Raw genomic sequence first — 15433 nt, 5'->3', positions numbered from 1 at the left:
GCTAAGTACCCATAAATCTCCGGCATTAGATTGTTTGTTTCTAACAAGGTGGACCATGCAGGATACATGGGAAACGAGTCTTAGAACAGAAGTCGCTGACGAACCGACGGTCATCGTAGGGAATATAGTAGGTCAGGTCAGGTGGACCATGCAGGATACATGGGAAACGAGTCTTGGAACAAGAGTCACCGACGAGCCAACGGTCATCGTAGGAAATATAATAGGTCAGGTCAGGTCAGGTGGACCATGCAGAATACATGGGAAACGAGTCTTGGAACAGGAGTCACCGACGAGCCGACGATCATCGTAGGGAATATAGTAGGTCAGGTCAGATGGACCATGCAGGATACATGGGAAACGAGTCTTGGAACGGTCTCAGAGGCGGTGGAGGGAAACAGCCTTACAATGAATTGGGCACAGACAAGGTAGTAGTGCAGCGTCAGAGAAGAAGATCAAGGATCCAGAATTTGCAGCAAGGTCTCGATCCAGAAGATTATAATCTCCAGAGCAAGCATCCGGTGAAGTCAACTAGATTATCCAGAAGATTATTAAGTCAACTTGATTATCCAGAAGATTATAATAATCTCCAGAACAAGCACCCGGTGAAGTCAAAACTATTGAACAATATAATAGAAAGCCAATATAAAATCATCCAAGCAACTAGAGATCGATTTACAAACCCTACAAGATACATACCTCAAACGACCACAATTTATCCAGCTACATCCCCCAAAAACACATATCCACACACATCCGCAAGTCATAAAGAATATAGAGACCCTACACCAAGATACATCCCCAATTACGTCTGTCGTTTGCCCCCACATGCAGACCACAAATTCAGTGTACCCTAAATATAATTTATGGGACAATAAATGGAATTACCATTGACATAAAATCTTCATAGGAAAAAGTTGCAGATCCTGTGTATCTTGGATCTTTCGACTTGAACTTTTCAGTTAATCCCTGAAATTTGTTTCGAGGAAGAAAATCTTTAGTTGGTGGAGGCTAAAATGTGTATATATGATCAAAAGCATGTCAGACAAGCGAATGCAAAGGTTAAAATACTTGTGAAGACGCTATTGACAGAGCACAGACAAACGAATGCAAAACAAATGGGCATCTTCGTTCTATTGGAGCTGAAACCTGTTCTCAGCTGATGCTCAAAATGGCAAATTAGTGATAAACAAAAAATTAGGACATGGGCACCAATTCCGATTACAGGGAGGGAACACTAGGATGGACAAGTTACTCAGGCATGGCACAGAAACTTTGAAAGTCCCATTTGGTAGTGTCATAGTATGCGTGCATCTATAACATGGACACCGGTGCTCCCTTACGTCAGAGGTTTGATCCTCACAAAGTCAGTCTATGTGTGCCTTGTGGTTCAGTAACTTAACAGCGTGGTTTCATTTAAAAAAAACAATAATATTCCAAAAATAAGGTTTGATCTCTAGCTGGTATCAAAGAACAGGAAAAAATGGCAGTTTATGAGCAAGTCTATGTGGTAAGAGATCCTAGACTACCACAAAATGCGGAAGCCAAGAGACAAAGGTTGATTATACTTTCTGACAAGTGCCCAAAGCAACAAAAATTTCCAATCAAAACTGGTTACATACCTTCACAATCATTCCACACCTGCATATGAGAAGATGATTTCCATGGATTAGATAAAAAGTCCCGGAAACTTTTGTGGAAACATTACAAAGGAACCTGAAATACTCACTCTACAAAGTTGTCGTAGTTTAGCTCACCCCTGGCACTTGCTTCTGCGTAATTGGACACCAGAAGCTGAATGACAGAAGGTGGAACAGCATATCCAAGGCTAATTAGAGCATCCCTTAATTCAACGGAATTTATTTTGCCGCTACGATCTCTATCAAACATGTAGAAGATAGCCTAAAAGACAATTACATATTATTAGTATATTCTTTTTGGATTCTAGTGTGTTCAATAATTTAATCTAGGTGTTTGTAGAAATGTGCAAAAACATGTCATAGCACCACCTTACATAATAGTCAAATCGTCTACTTGATCACTTGCAGAGAAAAAATATTACTCTTATTTTGCATCTTATTGTAGAAGGCACAGCTTAAGTTTAATCAAGAACTACTCGAGAACAGCATTTTTTGTGATAAAATCTTCATATAAATAACTAAAGGAGATTTCTGTATCAAGAAATCTAGATCTGCACCTAAAAGCAACCCATCCATGAGTTAAAAACCCACGTAAGCAACCTTCGACTTAGCAGTTAATGGAAGCACGCTATAACTTGCTATCGACCAGACTCATTTTCACCCATTTTCATTCTAATCACTCCTAATGTCATATATTCAACCTGATGAATCATTATAGAAACTAAATCAACGAAATCTGTTTCCTCTTGTTCATCTTTAACAGAAACCAGAGTCTATATGCCCAGTAGAAAAACAAAGAATATGTTTCTTAAGAAGCATTGCAATGCATTCAAAATGTTTTTATAATATTTCCTAGCTAGTACAACTGTCAACATTTAAGCGCAAAAACAAAGCAGCAAGTGATCATAAGCTTCTCATTTCTGCAACTGCAAAGTTTATCGATTGTTTAATTACATCTAAATTAAAAATGAAATCTAAATTATCATGAGAAAGGAGCCCAATCTAAACAACAAAAACCCACTCTCAAATTTCCTTTGCTGTGTGACTATTGCAAGGTGACGGGGGCAAAAAAAAAAAAAAATTCAAAAGACGTACCTGCCATTGCCCGAGACAAGCCCAAAGAGAAGCAAATTCAATAGGCCCTGCACGGAAACAATGGAGGTTTGTGAATTGAATATTAGAAAGCAAAATAAAAATAAAAATCTCAATCTAGATCTGTAAATACTCGAAAACCTCGGGGAAAACCATGCACAAAATCTCAAGTCAAATAAAACAAACGAATATAGCCAGAATGTTTCCGCTCTCATAAGATGATTTGTAAGAAAAGCGAAGAGGATCTAACCCATCTTGGTAGTGTTGCTGGGATTCTTGAAGAGAAACATAAGCCACCGGACCGTTCGTATGCTAAATCTATGGTACGAACTTGAGAGCGCCGCCTGGAGTTCCGATTCGTCAATGAAGCCACTCCTATCGCGATCGACGGCCTGGAAGCTCCGTACGACCTCGGGAGGAGTGCCTGGTGGGAAGTAACCACCGCCAGCGCCGCTGTCCCAGGGAGAAGCGGAGGGGGAAGGGTAGGGGTAGCTGTAGGATGGCGGTAGTGGAGGGTGGCCGCGTTCCCCCGATGAAGGGAGGGTGGCGGAAAACGAGTCCGGCATCGGAGGCGCCGAGGGCGCGTAGCTGTCCGGCTTCTGTCCCCCGTATTCCGCCATGGATTTTGGCTGAGCAATGAAGCAGCTGGAAGCGAGAGGCGCAGATAAGATTGATGGAAGGTTGGAGAAAGCAGGTGAAGGCCGGGAACGCCGATTAGGGATCGTCGTCGACTTGGCTCGAATCAGAAAGACAGCCGGATCTTTTACAACTCAAATTGGAAACGGAAACCGTCCAATTCGACGATGAATCATCTTGCCGTGGCGTGGAATTCATCTAAACTTTTGGGACGTGGATACTGAGTAAAATAATTGAAGGGGACCAGTTGAATACAACGCGTGTTGGAGGCGTGACGTGATGGGCTCGAGTTTGGCAGTGAAGCGGTTCAGCTTGCAGCCTGAGATGATGTCACGTGTCAAGTAATTTGAACTTATTCGGAGCGTTTGATTAATTAGCCCCGTTTTTGTTAGTTTTTCATTCCAGTTCTCTTAATTTGAGAATTTGTATTTTCTCTCCAACTTAAGGAGATTTATTATCCTAAATAAATTGACATTGTCCTCGCCAATCAGTCAGAATCAACATAGAGGAGATAAATCATTGACGATTACTAGTCTTTAAAATAATGACTAGCGTATAAAGAAGATATTTATCTCATTTTATCAAGATTTGAACCCCAGACTGTATGATGATAAAATCTCATGTGCTGACCACTAGATCATCTCGAAGAGACATAATGAAAGGTACATATGAAGATTGTTTTGATGGTTTTTTGGTTGTGAATGCTCATTCGAAACTCTCTCACCTAACATACCTATTCATTTAAGATTATATCTTTTTCTATAGTAGAGCGCCCCTTATACTTGGTGTGATAAAATATTTAAATCATAATATATTACATAATAAAATATTTTACAAGAATTATCTACAAGTACACATATTTTAAAAATAACGTAATATTAATTCATTGTCAATTGTATCAAAAATTTTATTTTCAATAAAAGTAACCAAATAATCATTCAACCACTGAAATTCATTGTCAATTGTATCAAAAATTTTATTTTCAATAAAAGTAACCAAATAATCATTCAACCACTGATCTCCAATTTGATTTCGAAGTCAATTCTTTACAATCTTCATAGCAGAAAATGTCCTTTTCATAGTTGTTGTAGCCACTGATAATACAAATACAAGTTTAATAAGCTTATATACTTACAATATCTTTTCTTGTTTCAACTAATTCTCTCGCAAGACTTCTTATTCCTTTCAAATTTGTAAACTTTTTACTGGAGTGTATATCCATGAAATAATTATCAAGCTGATTACCTAATATCATAATCTCAATTGATGAAAAATCTACTAGATAAAACTTAGCAAATTGAAATAAATTTTCCTTGTCAAAAGCATAAAAAAGATTTTCTGGATTAAGACATTCCATACAAAGAAATAATTCAATATTTACTTCTATAAATCAATCATTAAGCTCTTGAAGTTGCATATCCAAGATTTCATAAAATAAACTAACATTGTAGTAGTGTAAATTGGTAACAACTGGAGCTTTACGTCTTGATCTTCCCTTGAGAACACAAACTTCATTCATGTCTGGAATTACAATATCATGACAATTACAAAACATTATTATTTTCATTCAATAAATCATCCAAACTATTATCTCTCATCAATTGCAACATCGTTTTTGAGATTTTAACTTGTACCATGGCATTGACAATATCTTGATTCTTTCTCTGCAAAATTCGGGAAAGCTCATTTGTAATACCCAAAATGTTCTTCAGTAAATGCAAATTGAAAGCTAAATCAAATGTTTCTAAAGAATAAAAAAAAACTAGTAGCTTCAGTCTTTTGTGTTGGAGCAATCCCAATGATTCGTGTGACCATGTGTTTTGGTATTTGGACAAAGGGTTTAAGTTATGTTTACCCTTGTATTTGATATATGTATTTGAGTTATGCAGGTTTGCAGGATACACATATGACTCAGGTTGATGACTTCGGGTTCGGTGAAAGATCGAGCATCCGAGGGACCGTGGACAAAGCAGCAAAGACAAGGGCCGAGGAAAGCGACTTCAAGGCATACGCGAAGAATGACATTGGGGAGAGCCGCGAGCTTGGTGCATATGAGGGACGAGAGCCAAAGGAAGTATGCTTGAAGGCTAAAGGTCAAGGCTGCAATGAAGGGTCAAATGAGTCATGAGGGTACGAGTGCATGAGAGATTGTACTCAGGGTAAAATTCTAAGTTCAAAATTTTACTATAGCAGTTACTTTAACAATAATGTAGCAATTACTGTAGCAGTACTGTAGCAGTCGGCTGGTGAAAATAGCAATCGATTGATGTAGTCTACTAGATAGTCGACTGAGAGCGAACAAAATGTTTCTGTTCGATCAACCAGTATGGAGCAGTTGACTAATACTTTTAGCAGTCGACTGGTATCGAGCCGTTAGGATATAACAGTCGAATTTTCATAGAGGGCAGTCGACTGATGGTTTTAATAGTCGATTGGTAGGCGGAGTTTCCAGCCCGTGGCGTATATAACCAAGCCTTGGGAGCTTGGTTAAGGTTGACAAAATTAGTGGTGGTAAACCTTAATTAGTAGTCTACTAGTTTTCAAGTGCTTGTGAGTTTTGTGGTGAGGTGTTTCCACCCATAAGGAGTGACTTGAGATAGTCGGAGTTTGTCGGGGGTTAATCCACCGACGGATAGAGATCGTTCACCTTACGGACAGCCGTGGAGTAGGAGCAAGATATCTCCAAACCACGTTACATCGACGTGTTAATTGGTTTGCTTGTCTTTCTTAGTCTTTGCATTCCTTTTAGTATTTAGCTTATTTGTTTTATTTGTATTTCGCTGCGCAAGCTAACATCATAGGAAGAGCGATAGATTTGGGGGCACATTTATCCAACCCCCTTCTAGCCGGCCACCAATCCCCCTACAAGTGATATCAAAGTGAAGGTCGCACTTTATCGGACAAACCCCTGAGAAGAGCAACTACAAGAAGATGACCGACTTGATTGAACCGCTGAAGTTTAAAGGCGGAGGCTTATGGGACATCAACTATTGGATGATGAAGATGGAGGTCTTTTTCGACACGGATTGGGATACCATGATGGTGATCAAGGAACCGTTCGAAGTCCTGAAAGATAAGAAAGGGAAGAAGCTCCGACCATGATATTGGACGGAGGAGCAAACCTCAAGATCGGAGGCAAACAATAAGGTAATATCAATTTTAATTGATATGTTGCCTTCTAATGTGATGAGGTGTGTAGGTGAGTACGAGAATACTCATGATTTATGGAGCAAGATAAAGAAGGTTTAATGGGAAGAACTCATCCCTACACAAGAAGAAAGAAAATCCAAAGAAATGGATGAAAAAGCTCAAGTAGAGGAGGAACAACCGGAAGGTGACGAGTGCTCAACTTCCGAGGAGGAAAAGGATGAAGAAAGGTCATCCACAAGTGTGGATGAGGAAGATGAGGCATCATCCACATCCTCAAGGGTTGAAGAAGAATCCAAGACAAGCGAATAAGAGGTCTTGGAGGTCAACCTAGTGAGCACCTCCACCGAAGCAAAGTCAAAAGATAACATCATTTGCTTCGGGTGCAATGAGAAGGGGCACTATAAGAGTAGGTGTCCATTGGGTAAGAAGAAGGTAAATCCTAAATCCAATCAAGTTATTTTAAATGCTAATGTGAGTTGTAGGAAGAAGAAGAAGAAGAAACATTAGGTGCTTCACGTGTGGAGAAATGAGACACTACCACACAAAATGCCCAAGGAAAGAAGAGCTCAAGAAGTTGGCACAATTAAAGAAATGAGAGAAAGAGAAGAAAAGGAGTTCAAATCAAGGGGGAGCTTCAAGGGTAAGGAAGGTATACCCTAATTTGAAGTGTAATTCAAATTTAAATCCTTATACTCCTATGCATGCTAGAAATAATTGCTATTATTTACCCATGCATAATTTCGGATTTAGATATCATGATAGGAATAGGGTCAATGTAAATCAAAATCCTAGAAAATTTATGCATGATAAATCTAAAAATGGTAGACCTAATGAGAACCAAGGCATTAATCCCAAGAAGGGGAGACATATGCCTATAAAGGGTAGGTCTAGGAATGTCCATGGTGGACATGTTGACTCAGGGTTAACGACCTAGAAAGGAAAAATCAAGCTTTGAAGGCAAAACTTGATACTTTGGAGAAAACCTTAGAAAGATTCAATGTTGGATCTAAGGGTTTAGGTATGGTGTTGGGTAGTCAAAAACCCAATAATGATATATCAGGTTTGGGATATTGATCAAGTGTCTCCAATGCTAAGGGAAAGTCTTATGCTGGGGTTGCATATGACTATAGCAAGGAGAAGCCAATAAATGGCAAGAGAAAGTCATTTAAAGGTAAGGAGAAATTAACTAAGGATAAGATGTCCAAGGTTAATAAGGTTAGGTTTGTAGGTCAGGTGCCATCGAGGTGCACCGATGTAGCCTAGCGATTGTGGATGAGTCATCTAGAGAGGTGACTAAGGTTAAGAGTTTAGGGGGAGCTCAAAGAGTCAATTTGGGACCCATGACCAATGAATCTCAAGTGGGTATTACTTGGGAGTCTAGAGGAGCCATGGAGTATGTCAAATGGTTTGGAGACGGACTTGAGTCTCAAACATAGGGAATTGACACATATAAGTTGTGTTTCATGCTTAGAAATATGACATTGGGGTCATATTACATGATAATTGATTTTAGATGTATAGATGTCATATAAACCAATGCTAGGGATGCATTGTGGGTTAGTATGAGTAACTACATTAAGAGAAAACCAAAACTAGAACTTTAGGTCAAGGTTCAATTGAACTTTTTAGCTAGTTTTATGTTTTGTGTCAATCATGGGATTTGTGATAAATATATTTTTATATATATTTTTTCCAAGTAGACATTGATAAAATAGACCTCTCCATAAAATTTGAGAATTTTTGGAGGCCTGTGGAATTTCTGGTGCATTTCTGAAGTTGGTTAGAAAAAGTTAATTTTTACATAAATAAGGTACCAGTCGACTGGTGCAGTTACCAGTCGACTGATAACAGTATTTTTGAGCACAGAATGTCTCTGTAAGTTCATTTCGATAAGGGCAGTCGACTGGAACTTCTTGCAGTTGACTAATACCATCCTGAAACTATTTTTCAGCGTTGTTCTTGACCGTGTCAACTCGTTTAGATGTATGGAATCCATGGAGGATAAATACACGAGTTTAGGGTCAGTTGGATGATAAGTTTTCAACAATTGGGATATTTTTCGAAAGATTTTTGGATGTTAGGCAAAGGGGGAGAAATAAGGTTTAGTTGGGAAAACTTCAGTGCCTTTACATAGAGGGAGCCTTGTAATAGATTCTTAAATATCCCTGTTGGAAATTCCTAGCTCAATGGGGAGCTTAGGTGTAGGGGGAGCCTTGTGATAGGTTCTTAAATATCCTTGTTGAAAATTCAGAGCTCAATGGGGAGCTAAGGTGTAGGAGGAGCCTTGTGATAAGTTCCAATGCATATTGCATTGTTTTTTATTCGGTGGTGTAAGTCCAAGTGTGTAGCTTTGGCAACGTAAGTCCATTATTATTAGCATTGTTATTTGCTATTTATTTTTCTTAACTTAAACGTATTGCCAAACATAAAAAAGGGGGAGATTGTTGGAGCAATCCCAATGGTCCGTGTGACCATGTGTTTTGGTGTTTGGACAAAGGGTTTAACTTAGGTTCATCCTTGTATTTGCTATATGTATTTGAGTTGTGCAGTTTTGTAGGATACATATATGACTCAGGTTGATGGCTTCGGTTCTGGTGAAGAATAGAACATCTGAGGGACCGTGGACAAAGCAGCAAGCACAAGGGCCGAGGGAAGCGACTTCGAGGCATACGAGAAGGATGACATTGGGGACGAGCCACGGGCTTGGATGCATCCAAGGGACGAGAGTCAAAGGAAGTAGGCTTGAAGGCTGGTCAGGTCTACAATGAAGGGTCAAGTGAGTCATGAGGGTACGAGTGCATGAGAGATTGTACTCAGGGTAAAATCCTAGGTTCAGGGTTTTACTGTAGCAGTTGACTGGTGAAAATAGCAGTCGACTGATGTAGTCGAATGGGCAGTCGATTAGGAGTGAACAAAATACTTCTATTCGCTCGACTAGTATGGAGCAGTCGACTGATACTTTTAGTAGCCGACTGGTATCGAGTCGTTGGGATGTAACGGTCGAATTTCCATAGAGGGTAGTCGACTGATGGTTTTAGCAGTCGACTGGTAGGCGGGATTTCCAGCCCGTGGCGTATATAACCAAGCCTTGGGAGCTTAGTTAAGGTTGACGAAATTAGTGGTGGTAAATCCTAATTGGTAGTCTACTAGTTCTCAAGTGCTTGTGAGTTTTGTGATGAGGTTTCTCCACCCATAAGGAGAAACTTGAGATAGCCGAAGTTTGTCAGGGGCTAATCCACCGACGGATAGGGATCGTCCACCTTACGGACAGCCGTGGAGTAAGAACAAGATATCTCCGAACCACGTTACATCGACGTGTTAATTGGTTTGCTTGTCTTTCTTAGTCTTTGCATTTTTTTTAGTGTTTAGCTTGTTTGTTTTGTTTATATTCCGTTGCGCAAGCTAACATCGTAGGAAGAGCAATCGATTTAGGGGCACGTCTATCCAACCCCCTTCTAGCCGACCACCGATCCCCCTACATTTTGTTCTGAATAAGAACCATCTTCCACTACATATTCTAAAACATTATGAATAGTGGAAAAATGCACAATTAAACTCATCAATGTACCATAATGTGAACCTCAATTAGTATCACCATCTTTTTTTTGAACCTATATTTTTTATTTAAGTCATGATCATCAAAAATTTCTTTATTTCCAAGTACTTTTTTAACTTCAGCTATTTGTTTCTCTTGAAACATATCTTATCTTTTACATGAACCTCCAACTACTTTAACTACAATAGCAACCAAATTAAAGAGAAAAGCAATTTGGACATGTTTTTTTTTGCTATTGAAACAATAGTAAACTGGAGTTGATGTACAAAACAATAAACATAATATGTAAAAGGATTATTTTTCAAAATCAAACTTTTGAGCCCGTTAAACTCTCCTCACATATTATTTACACATCATATCCTTGTCCTTTAATTCTAACTATACTCAATCCATAATATGAGAGTAGTGATTCTATAGCTTTTTTCAATGACAAGGAAGAAGTATCACCAACATGAACAATCCCAAGAAAGCGTTCAACAATGCTTCTCAAATTTACATAACGTAAAGCAATAGTTATTTGTTCTTTATCTGATATATTGCGTGATTCATCAACTAATATGGCAAATACTTTATCTTTAAGTTTATTCAATATGACATATGTCGTCTAAAGACCAATAACATTTACAATATCTTTTTAGATTTCCGGAGAAGTTAATTGATTATTTTCTAGAGTATTTTGTAAAACTACATTCTGTATCTCTTCGTTATGATCTGCAATGAATTTCAAAGTTCAAAAAAATTACCTTGATTAAATGAACTTTCAAATTCATTATGCCCCTAAAAAGCTAACCCCTGACATAACAAAAATCATATGGAATCAACTGAAATAGATAACCTTACTCTATAAAGATTGTGAACTTCAATGTTGACTTTCTTTCATCAAATTTATACATTTTCTACCAAACTTGATTATGTGCGCTATTTGAACTTCCAACATATTTAACAAAAATCTTCTTTTTTTTTCCAATTAGTAAACACAATTGAAGTAAATGAATCTCCACTGATATGGAGGTCACTTAGGGACCCGAGAGGAATTAGGAAGGGAGAGGGGTATTTTCATCATTTGACTCCTTAGGGCTTTAAGAGAACAACGTTCACCGAAAGCAAGGAAGAGGGGGTTTTGGGCTAGGTTTTTCCGCTGTTGCTTGAGAAGCACGCCCGATCCACTCGTGCCACCTCCCTCTGACGCCACCCCACCATCCATCGCTGCCTCGCAGGGAGCCTCGTCGCCGACTCCCCTCACATGAGTAGCCGCCCTCACCAGATGCTCCTTTTCTTCCTAGCACAAACGACGTTGTTGCCTTCTCTAGCCAGACCTCCTTCACGTGAGCAGCACCTTTGCAAGCCGCTGCCACCAGTGACCATCACCTCCGCATCGCCACCAGTAGCCACCGCCTCGAGTGTCGTCTCCAGCAGCATCTCCCTCTCCCTCTCCATGCTGACGCCAACATAGATACTCCCTCTTCTTCTCTCGATCACGCTGCGCCACCCCCTCCGGTGCCGCCTTGTCGATGGTCTCGTCACAGCCTCCGTGTGGCCCCAGCACAGTAGCCAGGTTCTCACAGGGACTTCGACAACTTCTCGCTGCTGCCACACCTGTTGCCTCACCATAGGCCGTCCCCGACGTAGATTCGACCATCGTCGGCGTATTCGCCATTGTTGTATGCCTCTGATGTTGTTCAGGCCTCCGGGCCCCTGCTGCCATTATGCGTTGATCTGTCCTATCTTTGGCCTTCGAGCCGAGGCTATGTTTCAATTTTCGTGTCGTCCAACCTAGGAGTAGCTGTTGTATTCCGATCTATGAGCCGCTGCTGTATTTTGACTGCATGCTACCCTTCGGATCCTTGCTGCGTCTGTCTCTAGGCCGTTTGATCCAGCTCCTCATCCGACTCACATTCATCTACTCTTCTGAGTCACGATAATTCGATTAACGTCATGACTGACTCATCGATCTACCAGAGAGCGCCCCCGGGCTAGGGTACGTCGCCATGCTCATTCTTTATTCATTTCATTATTCTACCATTATCGTATTTCTTATATATTCGTGGGATCTGCCTTAAGTATCGGGGTGTCATGGATTGGGACAACCCGGTCGCTGTCTGTAGATAGCGTTAACCAAAGATCTTCTGATGACTTGATCAACATAGAAAATAGCTCATCATACCCTCTCCTCCAGGACAAGAAGCTAAGGCATCCTTCAGTTCCCTTCAACTGTTCAACAAGTCTGTATGGTTCAAAAATTTCATATACCCATACAAAAGATGAAAAGAAACAGAAAAAGGGGGGGGGGTTTCAAAATCTAAGATTAGAGCAAAAATGCAAGAATAATCAAATTCGTCACACAAAAGTCAGAAATTAGACTTCAAATATCATATTAGAAAAAAAACAATGTCATGCCTAGTAAACTAGTAAAGAGAATAATACATTCTTGAAGAATATAAACCCGACGACCCAAAATTTAAACAAAGGAGCACCAACAACCCATAAAAGCTTTCAATTTTCATTTATTCTCATAGAAATCTTCAACTTCTTCTTTTCCCAATTTGCAAGCAGTACAGCAAATTAAATTGAAAAGGAAATAAAGGGTGAAAAAAGTTATCAAAATTAATGAAGCTCTTTTACATAACCGTTGGTCCACTGGGAGAGGAAAGAATAGATTATTTCCTCTTGATCTAGTAATTTGCAGGGAGAGGGAAGAATTAAGAAGGATTGATTTTGGAAGAGATGAGAAAAAAAAATTAAAATTGGGAAGATGGGCAGCGACAACATAAAGCGGTGGAGGGATATAACTTAAAAGTGAAATTGGCCAATTGGGGAAGATGGGGAGTGAGGATGAGGGTTGCAAGGAGGGATATGAGGAAAGAATAATTGATTTATAGAAAATAGTTTTAATTTTTAAGTATTATTTTTATTTTTTTAATGGGATAAAATTCTAATATTTTTATAATTTTATATACTTCTAGAGGTACTTACAAAAAATTGAGGTAGAATAATTGCTCTACTAAAATTATATGTGGCTCGACCCTTGATCTATAAGGTGAATTAGAGGTTGTTTATTTCTTATGTTTTATGTATATTGATACGGTGCATAAAGGTGGAGTTCGGTAGGGCCAGACAGTCAGGAGTCAAGAAAACATGGTAGTTAGAAGTCAAGGGGACGTGGTAGTCAGAAGTCAAGGGGACTGGTAGTTAGAAGTCAAGGGGGCATGACAGTCAACAGTTAGGGAAAGAAGAAGTTGAGCCGCTTGATGTCATCTGCTGCATAATCCCCAGGTGGGTTCTTACAGATCGGAATTTCAGATTAGAGACATAAGGCATAGCTTGGAGTAAGGCCTGACCTTCCTCGACTGGTCTGGTTCCCTCAACCCGATTTGCATATACAGACCTAGTACTTTTAGTAAGGTAGGCCCCGACCGACCTTCCAGTACTCCAAGCGTGGAGGAGGAGACCCTAGTCACAACTTGTCTCCCTCATTAAGATTTGAACTAACAGCCATCCCGAGCTGCTCGTAGATAAACTCAGGCGGGACAGAAGGCATTATGCAACAATAATATCAAGGAATCGTAACCGCCTGTCAGAGAATATCTACCATATGTCAAGGAATATTCTAATGATTTGCTGTCATTTGCGAATGGAATCTTCTTTTAGTCCATAAGAGGGTGCCACGTGTCCTCCATCACCCGACAAGCCTTGACATCCGACATTCTCTGATATCGATCAATCTCCATAGGTATGCACGGTTATATAAAAAGGGAGGTCCTCTCCCTTGAGTAAATACGCTCTCGCTCTCTCGCACATTCATACTTGTCTACTACATTTCTTTTTCCTTTGTACATTGTTCTTATGGGGAAAAAATACCTGACTTGAGCGTCGGAGGACTTGCGCCGGATACTGATTTCGGGTCTCTAACATTTCGTGCACCTGTCTGAGTGTGTGCAGAGCCTAAGTACCATCGAATAGGTCACCGCCATCCTTTAGTTTCATGTGGGGGTTTGTTTCCTAGTGCACATACGCTAGGTGTATCCGAGTTGTCTCTCTATCAACACCGACAACACCTCAACCGGTCTTCGTCTGACTTAGATTCCGGACAGGATCATATATCATTTTAGAAAGTGATTATTTTCAAAAGATCTAGGAAAAATTTTAGTAATGTCAACATCTGTAACTAGGGTTTATAATATAAACTCCACCCCTACTATAAAGGTGGAGTTTATAATTTTTTTTTTTATAAATTGATCCCAAAATTTTGGGATCCGATATATATATATATATATATATACACGATTCTGATATCCTGCATGCCCGCACAGTGCGTGACTGTGTGCACGCGCAGGATATCAGGTTTTAGTTTTTATTTTATAAAATTTTGAATTAAAACAAATAATTAAATGATTTTTTTAAAATTTTATTTTTAGGGTTAAGGTTTTGGGTTATAGTATCAAAACTATTTTTTTTTAGATTTTACCTCTAAGGTTTAGACTTTGGGTTATAATATCAAAGCTATTTAGGGTTCAGACTTTGAGTTATAGTATCAAAATTATTTTTTTTAGATTTACCTCTAGGGTTCTGGCTTTGGGTTATAGTGTCAAAGTTATTTTTTTTTAGATTTTACCTCTAGGGTTCAGACTTTGAGTTATAGTATCAAAGTTATTTTTTTTTTAGATTTTACCTCTGGGGTTCAGGCTTCCCAATTAGGTTATAGTGTTTGGTTTTAAAAAAAACTTAAAATAAAATTAATTTAAGTATTTATTGAGTATTGTAATATGTTGAGGGGATATATTAATGTATTAGAAATTTATATAAAAAAATGTTAATTTTTTTAATTGATTTTTTTAATTTAAAAATATTAAAAAAATCAAAAAATGAAAAAAAATAAAGCTGTTGATATCCTGTGCGACATGCACAGTTGTACACTGTGTGCGTCGCGCAGGATATCACTGTTTTATATATATATATATATATATATATATAATTTAAAATACTAATATAATTATAAATATTAAATTGAAATATTAATTAATAATATATATAGAGTAAATAAAATTATAAATAAAGATAAGTAAAAAATATAAATAAAAATAAGTAAATAGATAATGGTGTTAATAAAAAAAGTTATTGAAAAATTTTATGATAATAGAAAAAGATTTTTAAAAACCGAGAAATTTTTAACTGATGTGACAGTGGTACAACAGAACGTAAACATATGTAAGAGGTTTAAAATATATGGATGCCCTAAGGCCTTTAGTAGCAAAGGTTTGCTTATGTTGATAAGCCGTAGCTTTAAACCATGCGATAACACACTCTGGTTAGTGTGTAGTGTGTGGGGTTTATTTATTCCCTTTCATCGTGTGTGACCGTGATG

General features: G+C 38.7%; 1 protein-coding gene across 2 annotated transcripts; it reads right to left on the bottom strand.

The window, feature by feature from the left end:
• Positions 1-603: 603 nt before the first annotated feature.
• Positions 604-3547, bottom strand: LOC121997022 (probable calcium-binding protein CML48). 2 transcript variants are annotated; one of them, XM_042551228.1, is made up of 6 exons: positions 2980-3547; positions 2733-2779; positions 1727-1899; positions 1620-1638; positions 886-966; positions 604-780 (listed from the first exon to the last, which is right to left on the bottom strand). In XM_042551228.1, the coding sequence occupies exons 1-6, from the start codon at positions 3347-3349 to the stop codon at positions 721-723; spliced, it is 750 nt and encodes a 249-aa protein (XP_042407162.1). In that variant the 5' UTR covers positions 3350-3547; the 3' UTR covers positions 604-720. The 2 variants fall into 2 exon arrangements, with proteins under 2 accessions (XP_042407162.1, XP_042407163.1); XM_042551229.1 differs by having other exon boundaries at positions 604-966; positions 2980-3545.
• Positions 3548-15433: the final 11886 nt, after the last annotated feature.

Source organism: Zingiber officinale, chromosome 6A, assembly GCF_018446385.1.
Source record: "Zingiber officinale cultivar Zhangliang chromosome 6A, Zo_v1.1, whole genome shotgun sequence".
NCBI lineage: Eukaryota > Viridiplantae > Streptophyta > Magnoliopsida > Zingiberales > Zingiberaceae > Zingiber > Zingiber officinale.
The sequence above is the reverse complement of the archived record's forward strand: the minus strand, read 5'-3'. Positions and strand labels throughout refer to the sequence as shown.